General features: G+C 37.0%; 2 protein-coding genes across 8 annotated transcripts; one reads left to right on the forward strand and one right to left on the reverse strand.

The window, feature by feature from the left end:
* Positions 1-45: 45 nt before the first annotated feature.
* Positions 46-20,757, reverse strand: LOC117983187 (uncharacterized). 7 transcript variants are annotated; one of them, XM_069499015.1, is made up of 8 exons: positions 20,704-20,757; positions 11,841-12,065; positions 11,297-11,481; positions 10,651-10,806; positions 8,628-8,760; positions 8,150-8,242; positions 6,938-7,010; positions 46-6,375 (listed from the first exon to the last, which is right to left on the reverse strand). In XM_069499015.1, the coding sequence occupies exons 1-8, from the start codon at positions 20,730-20,732 to the stop codon at positions 6,229-6,231; spliced, it is 1,041 nt and encodes a 346-aa protein (XP_069355116.1). In that variant the 5' UTR covers positions 20,733-20,757; the 3' UTR covers positions 46-6,228. The 7 variants fall into 7 exon arrangements, with proteins under 7 accessions (XP_069355116.1, XP_069355119.1, XP_069355117.1 ...); XM_069499018.1 differs by lacking the exon at positions 20,704-20,757 and adding an exon at positions 20,489-20,697; XM_069499016.1 differs by lacking the exon at positions 20,704-20,757 and adding an exon at positions 20,632-20,663.
* Positions 20,758-21,578: 821 nt separating this feature from the next.
* On the forward strand, positions 21,579-26,144 carry LOC117982894 (transmembrane reductase CYB561D2-like). Its single transcript, XM_034969328.2, has 2 exons — positions 21,579-21,988; positions 22,337-26,144. The coding sequence occupies exons 1-2, from the start codon at positions 21,761-21,763 to the stop codon at positions 22,850-22,852; spliced, it is 744 nt and encodes a 247-aa protein (XP_034825219.1). The 5' UTR covers positions 21,579-21,760; the 3' UTR covers positions 22,853-26,144.
* The last annotated feature ends 1,190 nt before the right edge of the window (positions 26,145-27,334 follow it).

Genomic DNA, 27,334 nt, shown 5'->3' on the forward strand with positions numbered 1-27,334 from the left:
ATTTGTTTACTTAATATGTTAAGGCTGAAAAATAAAAATAAAAAATAATTCAAATAATGTTTTATTTGTAAAAACATTCCTTCCACAAGGTATTTGATATACATACTTAAATCTTTAGTGAGCTGTGACTAGAGGGATTGGTCGTGCTCATACATGGCTCATACCTTAGTAACAATTTCGCTAAAGGAAGATTTTTACATAATAAGTAAGTAGGTATACTCAATTTTAAAACAATAGTAACGATAAAAATTACTTTTTATAAACAAGTGCATCACAGCCAGTTCATCGTGTTAAGGCACTTGGTGAAACTGATCATACATATTTATTATTAAAAATGTAAATATATATATACAAGTAATCTTATGTTATTTTATTACATTTGTTTATATGAGCCGCGCCAATAAATAAATGAATAATCAAGCGTTTTCACTCGTAAACTATACTATATTATGCAATACGCGGCAGAAAATAATGTACATCGACCTTTAGAATTAGATTTTTGCTTTGTAGAGCGTTGTCTATCACTCATACCTTTTTTGTCTCAATGACAATGACAATGCCCTACAAAACGGCTATTTATTTCTAAAGGTCGATGTACATTATTTTCTGCCGCGTACTGTAATTATTTATATATATTTCGCGACAGGTCGATATGACAATCGTGGTATGAAGCAGGGGACATCCCACACTCCCGCACGTCACCCGTGCTATCCAGTGCCTGTTCAGCGCGGGTGCTGTGGGGTGGGCGGGGCGTGCCTACCCCGACTGCTATCAGGACTTGTCGCGTACAATGTATATACGAGTGAGAGGTTAAGATTAGCGCCGCCATTTAAAATAACTACTATCTTTTTAACGGGTCTAAATATTTAAATATTTATGTCTTAACCACATACTTTTAATGGCATTGCTGAAATTTAGTTAGCTGCATGCAATTATGAGGACAGAAACTTAACTATGTGAACCCCGATTCCACGCGACGCATGTATAGTCTGTATAATATTATTTGTATGTGTGATGTATTTATCTTTCTAAAGCTTATTTCAAACTACGGGATATAAATTGATATTATAATTCGGTGGATAATGGCGTTCCCAGCATTCGTACCAATTTTTACTCTAAAATTACTTTAAAATTATTGGTACGAATGTTGGGAACGCCAATACTGACCGGACTATAATATAATTTTTTTATATCCCGTAGTGTGAAATAAGCTTTATTAGTATGTAAAATTTAGCTAGTATAATAAAGAAACCTTTCTTACCTTCTTACACAAGTATTGCAATAACACGTGTAAAAAAGTACTCTCATTAGAAAATGACGCCATACAGCCACCATATTGTTTTTTTTTTAATATTTATAGCCAGTACCACTCGGGATGATGTAAGGATTCTAACGATAGCGCATAAATGTAAATCTGTTCAGGCAGGCAGGCATTTCACAAGTTATGGTGGAAAAAAGAAACATACATACATGAACCCTGAAAACATTACACCCCTTTTTTGGCCAAAAGGGTAGTCACTTGTCTAGAGATCAGTTTTAGTGATAAAACCGCCTTTGCGCACTTTATCTTCCCAAAGTAATTTGAAGCAATAATCTATTGATTTAAGTCAGTGTTCAGGTATTCTAGCAGAATATGCGTCGCGTGTCATCGGATTGGGTAGGTTTCGCTCACATACAACATTTTTATTAAATAATAATCTTATATTTCGATACATAAGGCAACAGTTACAGACTTCTTGGTCCCGTAGACTTTTTAAAAAATCTAACCTCATTTTAATTGTATAACTAGGCCAAATAATGAAACGCATTAAACCATCTAACTACTGCTATCAAGGAATTTTATTTTAACGCGAACTTAAGTACATAAATATAAAATGGAAGACTCTTCAATCATACTCTTTTTGAGTAAGCTATATTCGACTCTATTTTTATATCTTCACCATTTCGTCTCAATCATTTAAAGAGCGTCCCAAACGCTAATGTTTTTTAACATTTGTCCATAGTCAAAAACAATCATTTTAGAATTAAAAAATATGAAAACATTTTGTCTATGAATAAGATCACTCTGAACGTATTGTATAAATGTTAATCGCTAATAGCAAAAGCAAATCGAATATTTACAGTAATAGCTACATATTTTTAAACTTCGTTACATTGTGGCTAATTCCGCTGTAGACAATCTCTAAACTAAACTAAAATGTCACGTCTAAATCGATTGCTATCCCTTTCATAATGTTGCTTGCGAAAAAGGATGGCACTAGATTTAGACTTGTTAATTTAGGTTAGTTTAGAGATTGTGTACAAGAGAATCGGCCCCATTGCCTCCCAACTGATAAAAATGGTTTATTCTTACTTTAAATTCACAAAAATCTCTCAAATAGACATTCGATAATAGTAACGCAACTGAATTAAATAAAAACTGCGACAATCACATAACAATATAGAGAGATAAATATTTCAGATCTGCCTAGATTTACGACACGCAAAAACAATTATCTATACTAATAAATAAAATTGAAGTTTCTGTCTGTAATTTCGAACTAACTACCACAAATTAAGCTCATATGGTTAACTGTACCTGAACTTAATCACACGTGTTTGAAATTTTGGTCTGTCTGTCGGGCTAATCTTCGGAACGGCTGAGCCTATTTTGTCGGGACTTTCAGACAAGTAGAGGTTTAACCAGGGAGTAACATAGGCTAATTTTTAACCGACTTTAAAAAAGGAGGAGTTTTGGTTTTCCACCTATAAACACCGAAATCTCCGAGATTGCTGAACCGATTTGCGTCATTTTTTTAATCGATAGTAAAGTTTGCTAAAAAAAAAAAAATTGAATTCCAACTCCTCAATCCTGCAGGGGACTTGACCACCAAACTTATGGGATTTAGAAACTATCCCGGGGACGAGCTACTACAGATAGGCTACTTTTTGTCCTGGAAAATCAAGTTTCAACAGGATTTTAATACCTAAAACCACGCAGGCGAAGCCGCGGGCATCGGCTAGTAATATAACAAATTGCGATATTATTATTTTGACTTGAATTATTTAAAAAATTCTACATTTATCTTATGAGGCGGATCACAAATCACATAACATACTAGCTTATACCCGCGACTTCTTTCATGTAAACTACACTTATTTCAAACCCCTATTTTACCCCCTTAGGGTTGAATTTACAAAAATTCTTTCTTAGCTGATGTTTACGTTGTAGCAGCTATATGCATGCCAAATATCAGCCCGATCCGTCCAGTTGAGTTGTGCGTTGAGAGATTAGATCAGTCCGACAGTTACCTTTTTCTTTTACATTTTAAAGATAAAACCTTCCCACGGATTCCATAAAATGAACTAAAGGAGATCGATCAAATCAATTATTATAAAAATAGCTCCCCTAATTTTGGTATGAACCAGAGTAGCTGAGAATTTACCTACTTAAAAAATATATGCAGCAGTAGGGGTGAACCCTACTAAAGTAAAATAATTAATAATTACCTATTATACATTTTTTTGAGTTGATAAAATAATCAGTACAACCATACAAAATATTGAAAATTAAATTACGTTTTATACTTAATAATATTTAAATTGACAGATAACCATTTTGGATAAAACGGTCAGATTACTTTCATTACGACTCTTTAAATGCAGAAATGCAATCGCGATAAATATTTTATCAACATGTTATTATATTTTTTTTATATTTTATACAGATATGTAATCTCATATTCAATGATCTACTTAAACCCTAAAGTATACCTCTATGAATTTAATTGAAGAACAAAACTATACTTAATAAAATTGAATTAGTTAAAAAATCACTGTAGGTTTCAATTATTTATACTTATTTCATTTTACATAAACGATGTAAAAGTGTAAAATAATACGGTAAACTTTCTTTAATTTAATCTTTTATTTTAATTGACAAAATCATTTTACTGTGCAATGTAGAAACAATTATAATTTGTTCTTCAAATAAAAATAATCTAATTATTTAGTATTAAGTAACATCGCATTGATACAAGCTTATAATACAACAATATCGACTTTAGTCTCACATCAATTATTCTGCATAATTGACAACACATTTACACTAAAAAAATTAACACTCGCTATCCATAAGATAGTGATGTATCTTAATAATAACAAGATCAAACAGTACGAAAAAATACTTTAGTAAGGTCCAGTGTCATGACATGCGTTTAAAGCACTGTTACACGCTAAAATATTATAAAACACCGGGTAGGCAAAGTTCATACAACTGTATTTTAAAAAGTGAAGTCCAATTAGTACGCTTGTGTGGTGACACATACGCGTAGCGACACTGATTACATGGATATTATTAGCGTGGGGTTTACGCACGTTTTACGCCTAGTGCTTCTAAATATGGCGGCCCGTTATTAGGGTTCGTTACAACTAGTAAACTCTGATCTCCGTCAATAAAAATGAGTTGCATAAATCAGGAACTTTAGACCATATTATTATCTTTGACCTTAATCATGGTTTACTGACTTGTGAAAATCATTTGCTTTTTATTGGCGGCCAAAGTAACCGCCTGTCATGCAACTGGACCGAAGTTAAATTAAACTAAAAACATTGGCAATATAGTTTTTTTAATATTCTATATTATCTATTATAAAAAATACGCATAGGAACACTCACTAACCTATTGTGATACACTATTCACGGAAATGTTAGCTTAGATTGAAAGTTGAATGTGACCTAATCCAAATGTTAATGTGATTAAAAAAAAACAGTTACAAAAACTAAACGGTAAAATTCTTAATTAAAAGTGATCAGTAAAACTACAATTTACATAAATCTAATGACATTTGGATTTGTCAGCCACTTTTCGTTAGTGGGTACGAACTAAGATCATAAGATATACTGTAATTATTAAATGCTTTTAATCTCAACAGATATAAATTGAGCAAAATCCATCAATTTTCCTATAAAATAGTGACACGACGTCGGTTCTGTTATTAACTGTATTATCTACGCGCATCACATTTCCATTTGAGCTACGAAATTTGACACCAATTGAAAACCTTCCTAGGGGCGCGTTCAAGTCGCAGAGATTCAGGCTGCGAACTATAGGGCGTACTTTGACTTTGCTAAGACTTAAATTTTGGTCAAAACGAGATAAGATTTATGCCAGTAATATAACGATGTCTCGTTTTCACAGTGTCTTAAGTCTAAACAAAACAAAGTGAGCTCTTTAAATCTCAACTTAGACTTAAAACTAAATGCAAATACGCATAATATGGCAACACTTTACTTTCTATAGCACCTCGAATATCAGAGTATTTGATATAGGAACATAGCGACTGAGACGCGCACTTAGAGGTTTCCCAATGTTCGTGTCTTTGAGCATCGTTTTGCTGTTTAAAATAAACAACAATTGGGTACAGAACTATTCTTAGCGTTACATTTTGTAAAATAAATCGAGAATTATATGACAGAGAAGTTAAGTCATTCTTAGTAGTAAAATTTTCAAAATATAAAACACCCCTATTGTGAGACGTGATATACGAAACTGGTACAGACAAAGCCCACTGGGATCAAGATGCTAAAAGATTACTTAGTAGTATATATATACTACGTATTGCGTCGCAACCACGGATAAAATTTCAAGAACATGCGTTCAACAGCACATTTCTCACTTATAAAACGTAAAAAGAGGCGGATGATTAGAATTTAGTAATATTTTAACTTCGATCATTAAAGTACAAGATATGCAGTCCCAGAGTTATAGTTATTATTTGTATATAGCAGAATCAAAAAATGAGTTAAAATATCTTTCCTACAAACTAGTTTTAACCTTATAAACTCGTATATTATTTTACAATTTTAAAAAACACACTGCGGTATCGTGAGCTATTCACTGCGGCATCACTAGCGTGATATCGACGTATGATAGTGCTATCGTGGGTAAGCTTAATATTTATACGGACACTTTTTGTTAACCGACAACATTGTGATCCTTAAAGGAAGGCGTCCACTAGAGACGGGTCGGGCCGCAACAGTACGGCGAGTATTTTGTATGCAAGCTGCACATCTAGTCGACGCAGTTTCATATAAAATGTATAGGTAAGGCTGATTTTTGCATTGAAATGCGGCCCGATCCGGCCCGCCTGGTGGACGCTATCCCTTATGGTGATCGAAGATGCGAGCTTTTGCTAGAATAAAATAGGCATGTACCCAACTATTGTTAGCATGGTAGTGACTAGTCAGTCAGCAGCCGGGCTCGTGGTGGCGCGGCGGCGGCTGCGTGGTGTGGATGGTCTGCACCACGTTGATGATTATTGATGATGATGGCGCGCCGGACGGGCCCGCCGCGCCGCTGTCCGCCTCGCTCGCGTTGCAGTTGTTGTTAGAGTCCTGCGCCAAACATTACTGCAACTCATTAATCATGTTGATGATTTACCCTAGGAATCTAGCACGCATGCCACGGTCAACGCTAAGATGACAAAAAGGAGGCCAAAAAAACCTCAAGCGTAGTGCCCGATAGGAGGAGTTTCAACGCATTTTGACTAGAACGGACTGGACAGATTGTCAGTTAATTAATAAAAAAAGTTAAGTAAAATGTAAGTTCCTTTCTCGTGTCTGTCTCGGGGATGTACGGGGACTTTGTTTCTCATTTTACTTCACGGCAGTGGAGCCCAAACGTCGATAAAAAACGTTCGCATGGATGGGTTCAGCAACGTGTTCAGTCTTAGTACCAATTTACTAGGCAATTCTTAGTGCTAGAGTCGTGGGCGCGGTGGCGAACTACCAAGACACAACTAGTACGAATCGGAAATTGCCATATAGTAGAATAGATACGTGCGTAAATGCGAACACACAAGCGTGGCTGCACGAGGTGGCGGGATGGAGTCACCCATCCAGTATGTACGTCATTTTGTTCGTTAGTTCGCGTTAGTATGTACACGATGATACCAACCTGACACACGAGCGTGGTGGCGCGTGCCGCGGCCAGTTGCGCCGACAGGCCGCTCGCCGCACCGCTCGGCGCGCTGTGGGCAATATGCACATTGTTTTATTATGCAAAATGCTAAGGCGCCAGCTCCACGAATGAGAGAATCGCAACGAGTCCGTACTACTATCGTCGGACAATCTACACGGTACAACGATAATAGGGTTTGATTACGTTTGATAGTTTTATCAAACTTCAAAACCCTCGCGAAGTAAGGGGGCTTGTACAGATCAGATGCGACGTCATACTACACATTTGACGTAAACATACTTTTAACTTAAAATGGTTAACAAATTTTAGGAATTTTGAAACATCTTCAATTTAATAGTTCGTAAGAAATAATTTATTTTTGACATAGTCATCCCAATTCCGCCAGCGTGTCACGAAACGCCACGAGACCTCAACGGATCGCCGTGTGACGTGACTTGCGCCTCTCAACTCCGGCGTAACGTATCAGTGCGAGACTCAATGGTATCGCCCTGTGAAGATTAGCCCATAAGAGTTGTATCGAATTTGGTGGCACGGCGAGACTATCGCCGCGATACTCTCGCCCGTGGAGATGGCGTCCAAAGCAGATATAAAGCATGCATCACACGAGCCAGGCCACGTGCATATCGCGTCGCGGTGGCTCACGTGTGCAGGGTTATACGCCGACTGAAGACAATCTATACCATTTGAAGTGCGTCGTCGCTTTGTTTAGTACTTACAATATAACCCATTAAAATATAGAAAACAGTTGAACTTGGACTACATCAGTTTCCCGTACTGAAAAAAAAAATTGGTCTAAAAATAGTTTTGGAAACATTGGTGGACCCAGGGTGGAGCGGAAGGGCGATCTGTCCCAGGTCTTGAGTCTTGTGGCCTTAAGCTCCAAACATTGACAAGTTTTTTACTAAAATCCCAAATGTGTACAGTAAGAGCCAGTTTGAAGTTGGAGGCTTCCATAGCAAATTGTCTTAGAGCACCGCTATTCCGAAGTACAGTACGCGGCAGAAAATAATGAAAGAGCATTAGAAAGAGATAGCGGTTTTGTAGGGCATTGTTTCTGTCGTTGAGACCGACAAAACGTCAAATAGGTATGAGTGATAGAGACAATGCTCTACAAAGCCGAAATCTCATTGTAAAGGTCGATGTACATTATTTTCTACCGCGTACTGTAAGAAGCTGCTCGCTACTCACTTGGCGTTGTCGCTGTGGCTGCTGCCGGGCGTCCAGGTGCTCGCGACGGTCTCGTCGTCGACAGCGAGCATGTCGCGCTCCTCGTCGCTGTAGCTGAGGTGGTACAAATGTGAACATAAAATAACACGACTAAATTAGGATTATAAAACTAAATTTTACATGGCTTTTGTAAGTACACTATATACGTTTTTAATCAATCTAAATTTATATCTAGACTATCTGTACTTCTAAACTAATATACCCGGTTCATACCACGATCGCCATCTTGACCTGTCGCGTACTATATACGTATAAAGCTCTAACCGCTGGGATTTAGCAAATTACACAACAATTGCGCTTTGTGAACGGCCAAGACGACTCTGACCAATAAACGCGCTGACCTGGGCCTGGGTTGCCGTACACTCACGCGCGCCGACATGGTGCGCGCTGTGGCCCGACGGCGCGCGTTTGATGAACGACCAGGACGGTTCTGACTTACCTCAGCGGCACATGAGACCCGCGCACGTAGGCCGGGCTGTTGTACACCATCGCCGCCTGGCTGTCCGCTGACTCGCGCGCGCCGCCCTGGTGCGCGCTGTGGCCCGATGGTGTGCGTTTGATGAACGGCCACTCTATACAAACATAACAAGGCATTGCTGCTTATTCAGTTGAACACCATTTCTAAAGTAAAAAAACTACAATCATAAAAATAGTTTTCATTATAATTTTAAGTAATCCCTTGTGGCCTTCTGTTAAAACTAGATTTAGATTTAAATAATAATTATACTTTCAAATAAACAAAATAAAAAAAATATGAGCGATTCAGAAATGATTTAGATTATACTTATTCCCATTTCCAATCTACACTAATATTATAAAGAGGAAAGATATTTGTATGTTTGTAACGAATAAACTCAAAAACTACTCAACCGATTTGAAAAATTCTTTCACTTATAGAAAGCTACATACTCAGCGAATAACATAGGCGTTATTATATTTTTAAAAAAATAGACATCCCGATGAAAATTGTAATAATGTGGATTAAGTCGAGAAAAATCGTCTTATCTGAGATCTTCCTTGGCGTGCGCTGCATAAATAGTTAAAGTTAGACGAAAACAATACCATGGTGAAATTGTTTCTCTAAAAAACGTCCGCGATAGCATATATATCTAACAATTTCCATTTTTGTGATTTTCAAATGTGGTCTAAAACAAATCTTTACTTTCGAATGTGTTTTTACTAACGTATAAATCCTTATCAAAATAAAATTGTTGGCTTCTCAAGTATTTAATTTAGACCTAAATTGGTACTGATTCTGAGCACAACCAAATTTTAGAGTATTTGCATCCTCTTCTTACTAATGTAATATGAAAGGACAAACGCAGTTTGACAGTTTTAAATTAAATTTTTAGATGGTGCAAAACCCGTGATTTTAGCGCACAGTCGCGAGCCTACCGTTTAGATTTGTAGCGTGCACTAAAATTTAGAGTCTTTAAATGTAAAGTTCATGTTCTGTCCCTTTTTAGCATTATTAAAAAGAAAAGGATGCAGATATTCTAAATTTAGTTTAGAGAAAGACAACGGAATCGATGCCATTGTCTTTTGTATCATTTAATTTAGAATAATCTTAGGAGGTATCACAAAATTAAAATAATGGCGGCATGGCGACTGCAGTAGGCGGTCCGTGCATGCAGTGTGATGACGTCGTATTATAATGTACGATCATTTCCGATAGCTTATTATACGGGAACAGGATGAATGCACCATGAGCCATAAAGTACAATATGACGTACAGTACGAGGCCGAAAGTAATGTACATCGACCTTTAGAAGGAGATAGCAAATTTCTAGAGCACTGTCTCTGTCGATGAGATCGACAAAATGTCATATAGGTATAAGTGACAGAGACAACGCTCTACAAGGCGAAAAATATTATTAAATATGTAAGATACAAGGTCAAATCCAACCAGTAAGTGAATTAGCGGTTGAATGTACGATACGAACTAAGGTGCGCGTTATTAGTGCAATAGGTGAGTGATATGCATCACACTACGCATGACTCAGCACAATGCACTTTGCAGTGTTTAATAGTTTCATCCCAACCTTGGTTCGCTATCTTTAAGGAAAACCTAAAAGTAATTTACTGAAATTATTTTATTACTATGAATCATAATTACTTACAAAGCTCAAGTGAAATAAATTATTCACAATAACAAACCTTAGACTATCCCGACTATCACAACGGGGCAACTATGTCCGTTTTCTCCACAACTCCCTATTCCGTGCCTCTTCAGCCCCCTAACTGTTTTATCTAATTCATCACGCCAACGTCGCGCCTCAGAAGGGCGCGCGGTCCAGAAGAAGCTGTATTTAAACTGAAGACTATGAGAATTTATTACAAAGTGTGTCACATTGACGGACGGCAAATTCTTTCATTTCATGTTACTTTGCAGCAGTCCTGTATAGCCGCAGAGTGGCATACGCGGCCTTAGGTTTCCGTCTGTAGCTTAGGTGTTATGTTACCTTCATCGTGGTTGTGCGCATCGTCGTGATGCTGCTCGGGCGGCATGTCAATGATGTAGTGCGCGTTGTAGGGCGGCGGCATTTCGGGCGCGCTGGCCGGGCCGCCGTGCACGCCTGCGCCAGCGCCGCGCGGCGACTGGACCGATGCACGGGTCACTAAACAATACAAATTCATATTGTTACTAGGCTGGACTCATTTGGTTACGTGGCCCGAGATGTACATTGTACATCTACAGCGCGGCTCGCCGGCAGCTCTCCCTTCGATCTCCTAATAGAGAGAGAAATATATAAAACTAGATGATGCCCGTGACTTCATCCGCATGGATTTAGCTTTTTAAAAATACTGTGGGAACTCTTCAATTTTTCGGTAACTGCAATAATTTAACAAATATTTTAGTTAACATTGTATCGATCGATGGACCACGAGCCATAAATACGATCATAAACTCAATCCTTGTTTATAGCAATGATATCACCGCCTTTGTGGTTTAGACCTTCAAATGAACCACTCGTAGGTACGATACGAGTAATTAGGTCAGTTACTCACAAGCCAGTTTCTTGAAGGTGGAAGTGTTGCGAAGGATGTAATTGTAGATGACGATGACTATACCAATGTCGCAAATTAGTGCGTTAATAAAAGACTCACTCGCAAATATCTTGAAGGTGTAAGTATTGCGAAGCACGTAGGTGACGATGAACACCACCAGCGCGAACAGCAGCAGAGCCACGACGCTGATGATGCCCCACACGTAGGCCGGCACAGCGGCGTGCCCGTGCACGTCGGCTGGCACGCATTGCAACGTCACGTCGCCTCTGAGGTCCTCCACCAGTCTGCAACAATAACACGATTCACTTGTTCAAAATATCCTTAGCTCACAGGTAGTTTAGTTATAGAGCTGTGGACGTCTATTGGTTGATAATGATGATGATGTCGATGATGACACTGTGGTAATATTATGACAAACGTATACCGATAAATATAATATGCAACCAAAGCTAATTAAAATTGATCCGTTTTCTATCTACATATATCTAGTTCACCTAGGTATAGATAGAAAACGGGAGGTCATCAAACTACTTTATTATAATAGGTACGCGACGGGTCGTTTGTGGGGCTCGTATCCCGATTCCCGATTGCCATCTTAACCTGTCGCGGACTATACTTACTACATAGATAACATGAAACTTACCCTGTGATGCAAGATCCGCACTCCGCGACAGATTTGATGCACTGGGAAGGCATCAGCGGCGGGTTCCGCTTCAGCTGCTCGCAGTCGAGGCATTGTCGACAGACGTACGCAACATCTCGGTCGCAGTAGAAGCCGGTCTCGCATTGGTCGTCTGTTTTACACGTCAACGGCTGCGCATGCGCACCCATGTGAACGTACGCAGTAGCCGCGCAAACTATCACGACCCTGTAAAAAAAAATAAAGCCTCTAGTATTAAATTGGAATATCCAAGTAGCTGTCAACCAAAGTTGTGCAAGCAAGATGAATAGTGAGATAAGAAAAATTCAACTAAGATTATTCCACCTCATAAACAGTTACATAATAAATTGGTATATATGGGTATATGTATAATATATATGGTGGATCTTATTGGTATATATATTATGATTTATGACCATGAGGAACTGGGCTTCCTCGTGGTCCTACTAGTAGAACAAATTAGTAAGTATCCTAAAAGATTTCTTTTTCAAATTTGAAATTTTCTGGTTTTAAAGATTATTGTTTTCAAGTATTGTTGTATTGTTGTTGCGCTCGCCCGCAAAAGTATTGTTTCCAAAAAGTTCCTAAAGTCTCACAGCCACTAACATTTTAAATGCTAAGCAAATAATTTTCTTGCAATCTCTTTCTAGGTGAATAATATTTTTCTCTGAGTATTCATAGGTATATGCTTTCTTTATCCTGAAAAAGGGAATTATTGCCCAATCGAAAAATGGGTTTAGGTCGAGTCATGTCCATCAATGAAAAAAAATATTGTAGGCATTATTTATTAGGGTGCACTATTTTATAAATAGGATAGTGCCTACTACCTACATACATACTCGGCCACGAATTTTTTGTTAAGCATTTTTATTTTTAACTTTAGCAAGACTTTGTAAAGCATGTCTACAAAAAATTAAAGTTGCAATATAACAAACATTTTAGATTTATAGAAAAGAAATGGTTTAAGTAATGTTAATCGAGTTTCTTTCACACAAATAGATACTTACATATTATATTCATTAAGTACAAAAAGTATTTGATACCTGTATTGATTAGATTGATAGCCGAACCTCAGCATTTATCTTTCCAAAACTTCCCGATATTAGACTTTCAAACTAAAGATAATCAGGCGAAAATTGTAGCAGTAGGTAAGTTCCTACATAAATATTTTACAAGCTATCTACAACAATACAAACATATAACTTTATAAGTATGAGCTGTAATAAGCACGAGATAATTACACATAAACAACATATTGTGTGTTATGCTTATGACTTGTGTTTTAAAACAAGTATGTTCACAGGTACTAGGTACCTACCAGTCTCTGAGTACTACCTACGTATAGTACGCGACAGGTCGAGGTGGCAATCGGGGCATGAGGCGGGGGAACGCCCCGCACACCCACACGTCACCCGCGCTATGCCGCACCGGGTTAGCTCGGGGACTGTGCGGGTGTGCGGGGCGTTCCCTCCCAGATTGCCATCTCGACCTGTCGCGTACTATAGGTACCTACTACCTAGCACAAGTGCAGCCTTCGTCACTCGAGATCGTTGCACGGTGCGCGTTGCGACCGGCCTCCGGATTCGCTGACGCATCGAATGAGGCGATAATGATAAAATGGTCTGATCTCCAATACCACGCACCTTATCTGTCAGTTATTATTATTATTATGCATGCTATCTTGGTCTACAATAATTACGAAGTAGCAATTATTTTCATTTATTATTAAGTAGCTCTTATTAGGCTTCTGTACCTCAAAAGAAAAAACGGAACCCTTATAGGATCACTTTGTTGTCTGTCTGTCTGTCTGTCCGTCTGTCTGTCAAGAAACCTACAGGGTACTTCCCGTTGACCTAGAATCATGAAAATTGGCAGGTAGGTAGATCTTATAGCTGACATTTGGGAAAAAATTTGAAAACCGTGAATTTAGGGTTAGATCATACAAAAAAAATTAAATTGTGGTCATGAACTAATAATTAGTATTTTGAACTTTCGAAGTGAGTGACTATATCATGTGGGGTATCATATGAAAGGTCTTCACCTGTACATTATAAAACAGACTTTTATTTATTTTTATGCATCATAGTTTTTGAATTATCGTGCAAAATGTCGAAAAAATACGACTGTAGTACGGAACCCTCATTGCGCGAGCCTGACTCGCACTTTGCCGGTTTTTATTTTAAGCATTCTACTCACGACATTGCGACAGGGTCGATTTAGGGTAAAAAAGTGGGGAGGATCCTAGATTACCTCCTAAACATGTCGTGTATAGGGTCATTCTAGGACCTAGGTCGGATCTCAGATCGGCCGGCAGGAGCAGATATTATTATTTATGCATCCGATATCCCACTGAGCGGCAGACCCATGTGTAGAAACCACCCTAGATTGCTCCAATCTAGCTGCCTCCTAAATCGGCCCTGCCGCACTGTCGTGACTCGTGAGTAGAATGCTTTCGGTGTTTTACTTTTAGCTCTCCACTTGATCGAAATAAGACTAAGCTGTAAGCATTAGACGTAGAACCAGAGGCAAGTATAAATAAAATACTTTTAGAAAACATGACTAACAGAAGCTTTGCAACATGAGGTGTGCAAAACAACAAAAAGGATAATCGCCGAGACCGACAGATACAACGGCGGCGAGAGGGAAGAGTCCAAGAGTCTTTACCGAGTCGCCGATCTGCTTATTCACTGCACTATTTTAATTTAATACTAAATCCACACACGTGTCCTGTACGCGAGCTCCTCTAAAACAGACGGTGATGCAATCAACGATAAAATTACCTACTTGAAGCTTTGGTTTATTTGTAACAAACTTCATTAGAACTCGTATTACCCGACTGCGGCGAAGCCCAAAGGAGGTTTTGACCTGTATGTAGTATGTACCTATGTTTATTATGTATGTATTTTCTATACAGAATTTCACTTTTTCGATAAGTAAAACTATCTGTACAATATTGCTTCTGGGGTTCCGTACCCGAAGCGAGCCAACGGGACCCTATTACCTACTGAGCCTCCACTGTCCGTCCGGTCCGTCTGTCAATCGTAATAGGTAGAGAATTATAACAGAAATTTCTATTGCCGCTATAACAATAAATAAGTAGGTAGATACCTACTTAATAAAAAAATTAAAATGATCACCATAAAAATTATTAAAAGTATTAGATATTTCTTGTACGATGGCCGGTAAGGAAACCTCCATGTGCGTATCCGACTCGTACCTACTTGATCGATTCTTTTATCTACACCCTTTCGATTTAGAACGACAATAAACCTGACTCAAACATGTTAAAACTTGTCAAAGGGATTTATTTCATCGTTATTATTACCTACCAGCTAGGTAAATAAGAACCAAAAAAACTTTGAAGAATGAGTGAGAGGTCCAAAAAGCAAATTCAGCGTTTTGAAACTATCTACTTTGTTATGTGCATTCATTTCGTCGTAATAAGGTACAATCTAGGTATATGAGTAGGTACAATCTGACCAGACGTAACCTCTACAATATATTATTATCTCTACCTCTACTTAATATGATGAATGCGAGCTGTCTGCTACCGTTTCACGGCCTATCCGTTTCACCGATCCGATTTTGGTATCGAAATTTGGTACACAGATAGCTTGCCCAAGTCTACTTTTAATCCTGGAATGTCGAAGAGTTCACACGGAATTAAAAAAAATCTAAGCCACACCAAAGAAGTCGCGGCTATCATCTAGGTAGGTTACCTATTTGCCAACTATAGAACATATTAGCCTCGCAGGAAATATTAAAGCTCGAATTAACACGAACGAAGTCACAAACATCATCTAGTAGGTAATCTAGGTGTTGTTATATCAAGCAGATTTTTCAGTCAGACTCTTGTTATCTTTGCCCTTTAATTAGGGTGCCTTGTAGTTCCGTAAGCGGCAGAAAATTCTGTCTCATACCTAAATTATCATTTGCGAAAAAATAGCTCACAACGCGTTGTGGCAATCGCAGAAAAGCCTCGACGCGAAGTTTGTGTTAAGGTTCTTTAAAAACGCTCACGACGCGTGGTGGCAATGGAGAAAAGCCACGACCGCATTATGAGCACTAAGCCAGAACAAAATTTAAGCACCCCGTCTCCACGCAGTCATGCCTGTCCTACCCTCCTTTTTTGTCACATTAATTGATCTAGTTGTTAACGTCTAATTATTAAGCTAGTTGGCTGCGGCCTGCGAGTTACGACAGTCAACACCAACTAGGGTTAAGAACGCGTTGTGGCTTTCCTTCATAGCCACAACGCGTTGTGATCGAATAGGATGATAGCCACGACACGAATTTCGCTATTTATCCTTTCTGCGATTGCAACAACGTCTCGTAAGCGTTTTCAAGAGCCATTAACTTTTTAACACAAATTTCACGTTGTGGCCTTTCTACGATTGCCACAACGCGTTGTAAATGGTTGTGTTTTTTCAGTCAATGAGCTTTTTCGGTCTTTGAGCGTATTGTGGACCACCATGGGGTCAAGAACCGAACCGAATTGGCTGTTTTTATCCCGGAATAGAATTATCTGATTTTTAAAGAACCTATGTCCTTGCGGACGAAGGCGCGGGCTCATTGTCTAGTAAATAAATAAGTACTCTAAGTACATATACCTACAAAGCAAGTGAGTAGGTATTTGTTACGCAAACGGCAAAACAAAAAGCGTCTCCGAAGATGACCTTCAGGTTCCAAATAAACGTGATCAAAGTAGGTAAGTAGTGTTATACCTATATCTACAATGTCTCTGTGAGAGGCTCAATCAAAACTACAAAAACTGTAAAATACATTAGGTATACATTTAGTACGCGACATGTCGAGATCGCAATCGGGGTGGGGACGCCCCGCACAACCCCCGCGCTAATCCGGTACGGGCGAGCGCGGGTGACGTGCGAGTGTGCGGGGCGTCCCCCCGCCTTATACTCCGATTGCCATCTCAACCTGTCGCGGACTATAGTTACTTACAAACTTGGTAAGTACCTATTACCTAATAATATTATACCAATACCTACTTAACAGGTGGTAAAACGTAAAGCGAAAAGCGTGAGATGAACCAATATCATTATTATCATTTATGGTGTTGGTATCGCCAGCTCTGTTTGTGATGCGTCACGAACGTCTTTAAAGTTTAAAATGGCATGGTGGACGGGTTTGCACGGTTACAGGGCGTTATGTATTTTATTTTTAAAAAGAGAAAGAGACAGCCGTAATCCGGTTTTTGTTCTCGCGGTAGGCTTTGGCTAGGACCGGAGAGTGCATGAGTCACCATATCGCGGGATAGCGAGTGCCAAGCACGGGCTATCACAGCAACAACAAAAAGTGAAAAACTAAACAAAAAAGTCGTTAGCCGCGCGCGCAGGTTACTTCATTCACAGGTATAGGGATAAAGGATGCGCCCGCACCATGTCAATGTGATATAATTTATTATGATGCAATATTACGTCATATTATCACACAGGACACTTTGCATGCTAATTATTTTGTACTTAATTTTATCGTCAGTAGTTGTTACTTAAAAATATTTATGTTTGAGACAGAGAACAAGGACTTAAAAGGAAGAGCAGTGACCCTGAGATACAGATTTTCAAACACTTCCAGGGCCCAACACAAACTGTGAACTTACTTTTTGACACATTACTAACTCACTTTCTTGTTCGTCTGTTTGTTTGTCTGGCAATTTGCAATCGATTTTAAACTAACTTTCCGATAAGCTAGGGGCTTGAAATTTTAAACATAGGTTGGTTTAACAAACTGATCTTAGTTTGGACTAGGCACTGTTCTTCTTCTTCTTTGTCATTGGCAGCTGTGCAGGGTTTTTCCAGACCCTGTACCACGTTGACCATTGCAGATCTATTGTGATCACATCACCCCCATTTTACAGTTTAGGCATGCGCCAACCTAAATCCAATTTCAGTCAGATACCTACCTATTGTTTCATATCAATATTCAAAACTAGACAAACCAATTATCAAATTAAACCTGTTTATGGCTAAACTAAATAGAACTAACGCGTGGATTAAGGTTTTTAAAAATCCTGTGGGCATTCTTTGATTTTCCAGGATAAAAAGTAGCCTATGGCATTCTCCAAGTCTTCTACTATATCCATACAAAAAAACCGGCCAAGTGCGAGTCAGGCTCGCACACTGAGGGTTCCGTACTAGTCATATTTTTCCGACATTTTGCACGATAATTCAAAAACTATGATGCATAAAAATAAATAAAAATCTGTTTTAGAATGCACAGATGAAGCCCTTTCATATGATACCCCACTTGATATAGTTATCTTACTTCGAATATTGAAAATACTAATTATTAGTTCATAACCACAATTCAATTTTTTTTGTGTGATCTAACTCTAAATTCACGGTTTTCAGATTTTTTCCCTAAAGCCAGCTATAAGACCCACCTACCTGCCTACCTAGACAGACAGACAGATAGACAACAAAGTGATCCTAAAAGGGTTCCGTTTTTCCTTTTGAGGTACGGAACCCTAAAAATCACGTCAACCCGTTGCTCCGCTGCGACGTGATTGAAAGACAAACCAAAAAAATCAATAACCCAACCAACAAATACATTTTCGCATTTATAAATATGGGTAACTAAATGATGCCCGCGACTCCGTCCGCGTGGATTTAGGTTTTCAAAATCCCGTGGGAACTCTTTAATTTTCCGGGATAAAAAGTAGCCTATGTCCTTCCTCAGAATGCAAGCTATCTCTGTACCAAATTTCGTCAAAATCGGTTGAACGGATGGGCCGTGAAAAGCTAGCAGACAGACAGACAGACAGACGTAGACAGACACACTTTCACATTTATAATATTAGTATGGATGATGGGTAGTAATAACCGTTTGTGTAACAATTTGAAAATGCCAATGTATATCTGTCATGGACGTACAGCACCCGGCAGGAAATATTGTAACATCAACCTTTAGAAAGAGAATATAACGGTTTCTTAGAGCGTTGTCTCCGTCGTTGGGACCGACAAAACGTCACATAGGTGTGAGTGACAGAGACAACTCTACAAAGCCAAAATCTCATTCTAAAGGTTGATGTACAATATTTCTTGCTGGCTACTGTATTATAGTTGAGATGCATTACTCACCTATATTAAAATATGTTTGACCTATGCATAGTAGTATAATAATTATCATAATAATATTATCCTTGTGTTTATTTATCATCTTGCTAATAAAATAACTTATTTCTAAACTCCTATACTAATAAATGTTGCATAGCAATTGTACTAATTGTTCTTCCAAAATTGGTGTAAACTGCTGTACAATTTTTATTACTAAGGCAGTTAATATGCACATGGACAGTGTATGTGAAATACAAGTCCTAGAATCATGAATTTTGTAACGAAAAAACTTTCTTTGAAGAATTAATTTTTTTTTTAATTAAATTTCTTACTAGCTGATGCCTGCGACTTTGTTAGCATGGAAATAGGTTTTGAAAGTCCAGTGGGAGCTCTATGATTTTTCAGGAAAAAAGTAGCCCATGTCACTGTCCAGGTCTTTAACTAAATCCATGCAAAGGATCACATTGATCCATTGTTCCCTTGCGACGTGATTGATGGACAAACCAACAAACAAACACACTTTCGCATTTATGATATGGGTAGTGGCAGAGTATTGTGCTAAAACTATTACATACTCAACCCAAAAGTGTTTATTTACTTACCACTAAGCTTATTCTAAGACTATAAGTTAACATCATCATCATCTTAACCCATTTGCATTGCTAGCACACTATAAGTACAGGTATCCTCTTAAAATGAAGAGCCATAGTCCACTACACTGGCCAAGTGCAGATTGGCAGACTTTACACACCTTTGAGAACAATATGGAGAATTCTCAGTGCCTATGCAGGTTTCCTCGAGATGTTTTCCTGCACCGTTAAAGCAAGTGAGCACATAATTCCGAAAAGAGGTGCATGCCAGGATTGGACCCCAAGACCCCCTGATTAAGACGTCGACATCTTCACCACAAGTCATAAGTAATGGCACCTTTAATTTAATTTAATTTAATTTAATTTATTTATTAAGTCGGACAACAATTGATCCATTATGTGTTAGTAACAATAAATACTTAATAACTATGTTAATACTTAAACACTAAGGAGTTAGTAACAAAATACTTAATCACTATGTTAGTACTTAATAACTAAAAGGGATTTAGTCCTCTGCACGAGTTTCCCCAACAGAGGACTATCCATTTTGCCCGCTATCATGCGCAGGATCCCGTTGCTGCTTCCTCGGACTCTGGACAACAGTGATGCTGTTTTCTTGCGCCAGATGGCATCGAAGCCATCTGTCCGCGCCTCAGCAAACATAGCTGATGCACTACAGAACCGAGGTTGCCGCAACAAAATCCTGAACGCATTATTATATTGGACTTTTATCCATACTAATATTATAAATGCGAAAGTGTGTCTGTCTGTCTGTCTGTTAGCTTTGCACGGCTCAACCGTGCAACCGATTTTGACGAAATTTGGTACAGATATATCTTGCATCCCGGGGAAGGGCATAGAGGCTACTTTTTATCCCGGAAAATTGAAGTTCCCACAGAATTTTTAAAAAAACCTAAATCCACGACGAAGTCGCGGGCATCATCTAGTTTTAAATAATTTAACATACCATTCCATGATTAATAATTGTAGGTAGTTCTTTAAATACACCAATACAGTATACACTACACACCAACTGCACAGATATTATTCTTAATAGGATCAACCACAATTCGCACGACATAACAATGGGATCAACTGAGGAATACTGACTGATTCAACATGATAATATTTGCTTCATCTCGATACAAACAATACAAAAACAGTAAAAAAATTGACAGCAACCTGCTCGGACAGAAGACAAGTCTCGACATGCTCGAGTTTCATTTTCCTTCTCTGTCATCTACAGTTTATTGAAAAGAGGCAGGTGCCAGTCAGCACCAAAGACAATTAATTAGTGCGCTCGATTAAGGCTCGATTGCGGTAGAATGACAGCTAAAATGTCACGATCGCAATCACCTCTGATTGGTTGACACTCGCTCACTATTGGCTACAATGCATTGTTGCAATAAGAATTGCACAAATACAACCAATCACAACAACTGAGATTGTAATAATGATTTAATGCAGTAGGTCGATTTCGTAAAACCTGCATCAACCACTGCGATTCTTGTTTTATATTTCTATGGTGAAGTGTCACGATGTTGCCTTATACGTGGTGTTGCTATGTAATAAATCTGAAATTCACTGTTTTTTCAAATATTATAGCCATTCCATATAAGTACGTAACATCATGATATTATATATCCTGATAATAGACACAGCATAAATGTGTCTGTATCTTATAACTATATTTAGCACTAAGTAAATATAGTATTTGAGCAGGTAAACATGATAAGTTGCAAACCCATGGGCTATAAATGGTTTTTATTATTCTTTCTCGATTTTGAAACAGGGACGGCTTTCCCAATTTCTCATTCAGTTAAAATTCGATAAAACTTTCTCGATTTTCGATATTTTCAATATATTCCGTAAAATTGAGGAGATTTTATTTGCTGGCAGTCTTTGTTCTACAACTACCTACGCCCCCCTGTCAATGTCATTCAAGTGCCAAAAGCAGTGCAAAAGACAAAGAGCATAGAGTAGGATGTATATAGACAAAGAGCCTTGTCGCCTGAATAGAGGTCGGCTGTCGGACCGGTGTGTCGGACTAAATATAATACTCTGTGGACTAAATTCTAGGAAGGAAATGACAAATGATGGGAAAATGAAAAAATTTGAAATCGCTCGATAAATGCTACACAAAAGTGTCAAAAATCATTGTAAAGTAATATTACATTGAACATTGTGCGCAACAGATGGTTCAGTTCAGGCGTAATCATTAAGGTCCACAGTATATTCTATGGAAACGGAGGCCAGTCAGATCACGACAAATCTCTCAGAAATGCCGCCTGTAGAAAGGACATCCGAATCTTCTCATCTAGTTACACCAAATAATTCGCCGAAGCCGAGTTATTTGAACCTTGTCAGTAACATATGTGCATTGATTTTTACGGGAATAATACTTTACTGTTGTTTCAAGGATGGAGCAAGTCTTTTCTCGTTCCATCCCACGTTAATGGCTCTAGGGGTAAGTAATCCTGAATCTAAAATAACTTTTAAAATAAATGATTAAGTGCTTAGATGGACTTTGTTTTGTTTTCGTTTTAGTACTAACAAATCAAATAACTTTATTCTTTATGAACGCTGCTAGCAGGTCACCGGTTGGGGAAATAACGTATTTAATTGTTGATCCAACAACTATGAGTCTTGCGATGTATAATAATATATTCCACTTAAAAGTACTTTAAAATTCATGAAATATTATATTAAGCGTGACCGCATGAAGACATTACAAATTGCAACATAGGACATTACAAATTAACATTGTGACATTTTTGCACCTTAATCTGACCTATGCGTATTAATCACATTCTAGTGGCTGATTCTGATGACTTCTGCTATCAATGCTGTTACACCGGGAGACTTCGCTACAGAGTGGATGCCAATCAGGCTTCGAAGCGCTCGCCACTGGGTCCTACAATTACTAGCAGGTCTTATCATTCTTGTTGGATTTCTAGTTATTCTTTCAAATAAAATTATTAACAACAAGTATCATTTTCAAACTCTTCATGCTAAATTTGGTTTGGCTGCTTTGGTATTTGTATGCTTCACAAGTTTTGGTGGTCTAGGTGCGCTTTATAGTCTTAAACTGAAAGATTATCTGGCTCCTATCTATATAAAACTACTCCATGCATCAGTTGGTCTGGTAACATTTTGTTTGGGTACTATAACGATCATACTTGGAACTTTCTCAAAATGGTGGTCATTTGGAGAAGTTTTGAGATACACAAGTCTAGTGTTAGCTCTTATCATACTGATATTAACAGTATTACGCCCTTGTCTAAAGGTTTATTTCCGTTTGAAGGAAAGGCTTGGTTATTCAAATAATTAACTTTAAATGATATAAAAATATTATGCTTTGTGTGCAGAGCGATCAATGTGCAATAAATACCTAGTGTTGTAGCAAAGATTTAATATTTTCCATGTATTCAAATGTGTCATTTTCTATTATAACACCTACACATGTAGCAAGGCACAATATTTTACATTAATTATTTTTTTTCTTTTTCAAAAAGAATATTAGCCTTGTTAAATGACTAATATTCCCTATTCCTCTCCAACTAAGCGTAAAGCTTGTGCTAGGAGTAGGTATGACAATAGTGCAACGGGCGGGGTTTGAACCGTCAACCTTTCAGTTTTCAGTCCACTCCTCTACCCGTTGAGCTATTGGGGCTCTAATGCAAGATTATACATTAAATGCAATGAAACCTAATATTATAATTCTGAATTTGATGTTATATCTTGTTAAGTGTAATAATATGTCACAAGCACTTAATTTTGATAATTGTGTGATTTACCTGAAATTCTGATTACATTTATACAAAGTTTTTCAGATTTAGAATATTTTATATACATTTACGAGTATGGAATATTAGCTCTTAAAGTTTTCGAATTTTACTTTGTTTATTAGGTAACTATATTTTAGAATACTAATGCACAAACTGATCATTCCAATTGATTAATCTTAATTAGTAGTAAGTACTCTCTATTTTTATAAACAAAATCTAGTATGTGCTAGTATATTATCATATTAATATTCCTACTATTCAAAAAACTAGACAGGTCAAGAAAGTATCTCCAAATTGTCTCCTTCAGATCTGCCCACTACAATTAAAATTACATATATTATAGGTAATAATAAAATCAATATGATACCTATTATACTTGCCTTATCACACTATCTAAAGCTACATCCTACTACAGTGGTGGCGTTATAGAGAGAGAGCCAGCGCGTGCCAGATCTTCATTATTTTATAAAAGCTGAAAGTTTATCTGCGTGTTGTTCCCAACACTGGAAGGAACGTTTGTTTGGATCATGGGAGATAACAGGTAATAAAGGTGTAAAATCTTACATCCAACTTGTTGGCAGGGAGTTGCCATTATACTTAGTGTCTTGCAATGCATGACGTGATATCTAATACTATTCTGAAGAAGAAAAAAAATTTGACTGTATACGCTGACGTTATTTTTGTGGCGTTGGCTCTTAGTCCATTAAGACTCTGATTGATCTGAATTATGATGACTCTTGTTATTTAAATTTAAGTAAATGAGTAAATTCAAAATTCACAGAATTCGCAAAATAGGATTGAAGTGTCGTAAGTAACTAGTTTATTTACTTATAACAAAATACATCGTAATTATTATTATTCCATTTTTATTTTTTACCTATATTTGGATACTGTGTAGTTAAATATGCTAAGCAAATTAACATTATTATATAGTATATTAGTTTGTATCGGTTATGTAACATACAGACTTTTAAACCATAATTTAAAAAAAACTTTCATTAGGTACTTATACTTAGCATTTTTTATGTTTGCTCAATTTTTCAAATAAAAATAGTTATGAATGAACTTCTTGCCTGTAATTATGCCAAATAAGTAATCTTCATTTTTATCAATTTTACAGTTTCTACTTGTGTAAAATTGTTGTAATAAAAACGTCAAATAAAGCTTGTATTATCCTGAAGTACCTATCTAATATTATAGGTAAATTATATTTTATTGATGTGCTTAGGCGGTAGGGCATAACTCTTATTTATAGGATATATTTTATTAAATCGTTAAAATAAGCAAATATGTAGGTACTTCTAAATCAACGTCGATTTTCAAAAAGTTAAATAAAATGATCAAGATCTCGACAAAATAGTTTTTTTTTTTGTTAATATATTTTTAATTCATTGTTAATGCTATGGTATATTTTTATAAAAGCATTATGATTTGTGTTGTTATTTTTCGATAATAATCTAACTACTACAATGTGAGAGTGTGAATTTTGTGAGTTTGTTTGTATATGTGGTCATACAGAACCACAGCCACCAATTTGAAAAATTCGTTCACCAATTGAATATGACGTTATTTCAGATGGGCATAGGCTTAATAACCATATGCATAGTTCAACCTGTGCAAAGTCAGGCTTTGCTAGTTAATATAGTAGAGAAATATATTTTTGTGTGCCTGCAGTGTTTGTGTAGGTATTTCAAAACCAAAACATATTTTTTGTATATTCTTATTTAAAATAATGCATTTATTCACTAAAAAGTCTGTATTTTCACATTTGTGGTGTACAATAAAAATAGATAAGTTTTTCTATGACCGAAATATTATAAAATAATACATATAATTATCAGTGATGTGGTTGCATAATATTATAGTATTGCATGATGTTGCAACCGTATACTATTCTGCCTATTATTAAACAGTTTTATTCGTAATATAAGTTTAGAATAAATATCATTTTTAAAATGTGCCAAATCTTGTCATTCATAATAATTAAATTAAACTCGAATAGTACCATTACTCTACCATTCTAGCATGTGAATTTTTTATTGATCTACCTTTCAAGCCTAGCTTTAAATAGTCTTGTTAATCAACTGTTGATTATTATTTGTTATTGTCTGTTTTTAACATAATACCTATATTATAAAATTAAATGTCTTTGTAACTTATTTTATTAAAATATATACATACATTACATAATTATTAATATCTTGTATTTTAATAAGAAATAAACCATATGTACCTAACTTATACGCTAAGCACGATAACATCAGACAAATGAGAGCATCCTAGAATAGTAGTAATAGATTGGTACAGAATGACTGCTCTGGCTGAATTTGATTTTATTTACTACATAGGACTGGCAGAATATTCTGTGAAAATATACGTTTAGGAATTTCCGTCGAAAAATACACCATCCACCAAGTTGTCTGTCTTAAACACTACAGAAGTTTTTAATCAATCATATGGATTGCACGCATGCAAAAACAGACTCTTTTTTTTCACATGTTCTCATTACTGCCACCATTACCACCACTACTGGTACGTCCATTATCAGTTATCACCACCAGTATTTTCATAACCACAAGTAAAGTTCACTCGCCTTCGTGAATTGCAAGAACTGTATCACATTATGGTTCGTAGTCTTTACAGTCGTATAAATATGTAAAGCGTGGAGCGTCGCTCACCGCGGGTCTCGTCTTATTGTATGTCATCATGTGTTATGTACCTATGTATTGTGTGTCATGTACCACGTAATATGCCTATTTGTACCTATAGTTGTCTACCAAAATTATAATCATATAAATAAAAGATGTATTAATATATAGAATGCAAGCATAATAAGTTTTTATTTTTATTATGTGTACAGTTTAAGACTGATGAATGAATGACGCAGTCTATAGAAAGGCACACTGCAAATAATTGTATCATCATCATAATCATGATGATCAACTCACTGCAGGCTTACTATAGAGCACGGGTCTCCTCTCGGAATGAGAAGGGGTTTATCCATAGTCTACCATGCTGGCCAAGCGCGGATTGGCAGACTTAACAGTTAACACACCTTTAAATAAATAAATTGTTTTATTCAAGAAACATCAATACAGATTTTTTTTTTCAAAAAACTTTGATAGCATTATATGAAGCAGGTTTCCTCACGATGTTATCCTTCACCGTTAACGTAAGTGATATTTAATTACGTGTAGTAATTAACTAATTGTAATATAGTTGTAGTTGTAATATAGTTCCAACTTCCATAATCTAAGCAATTATAATTTTCAAGTCTCTTAGGGTACCTACGTAATAATCTAACCTATTCCTACTTGTTTAGAAAAGTGTAACTGCAGAGTTTGTTGCCGGCTAACAGCAATTAGACTTAAAATTTCAGTGATTTGAAATAAGGACCATTGGCTCTTATTTTCGGAGCTGAGTTTGTTGTGGGCTCTACTCAGATGGGCGCGTTTGGAACCCTCGTAGCTTTAGTTTTAAGTTTGCGTAATAATTATCACCACTATAATATCTTAGGTACAAATCCAACATCTGACCATCAAAAAGAGTAACTTATTACCTATTTTATAATCTATCTTATAATAAATCATTTGACTTCGGACCGCATTTGAAGCAATTATTTCAGTTCTTGATAAGGCGTAAGGGCGGTTACCGACTCATCCGATCCGAGTCCGTAATACGTTCCGGAGTAGTCGTAGAGACGTGATACCTAAAGCATGTCTCTGGTAGTAAGTACTTATTTGTATGGTACCTAGCTTAAATCACTTTATGACGTAGATATTTTTTATGTCCGTATTTTCATGGATTCGGATCGGATGAGTGCGTGATCGCTCTTAGTCCCATTTGTTCTAGATAGAACGACGGGGGTTTGATGAAAAAAAAATTGAGTTTCAGTTCTAAGTATGGGGAAGTCGTAGATAGAGTAATAAAGGTAGATGCAGGAACGTTTACTTTCTCATTCGCACTAAAAAGAGAGCACAGATAAAGTTAGTAATGTGAGACGCAGCTAACCTATTTTTTGTCCC

The sequence above is a fragment of the Maniola hyperantus genome, chromosome 6 (genome assembly GCF_902806685.2).
Source record: "Maniola hyperantus chromosome 6, iAphHyp1.2, whole genome shotgun sequence".
Classification (NCBI taxonomy): Eukaryota; Metazoa; Arthropoda; class Insecta; order Lepidoptera; family Nymphalidae; genus Maniola; species Maniola hyperantus.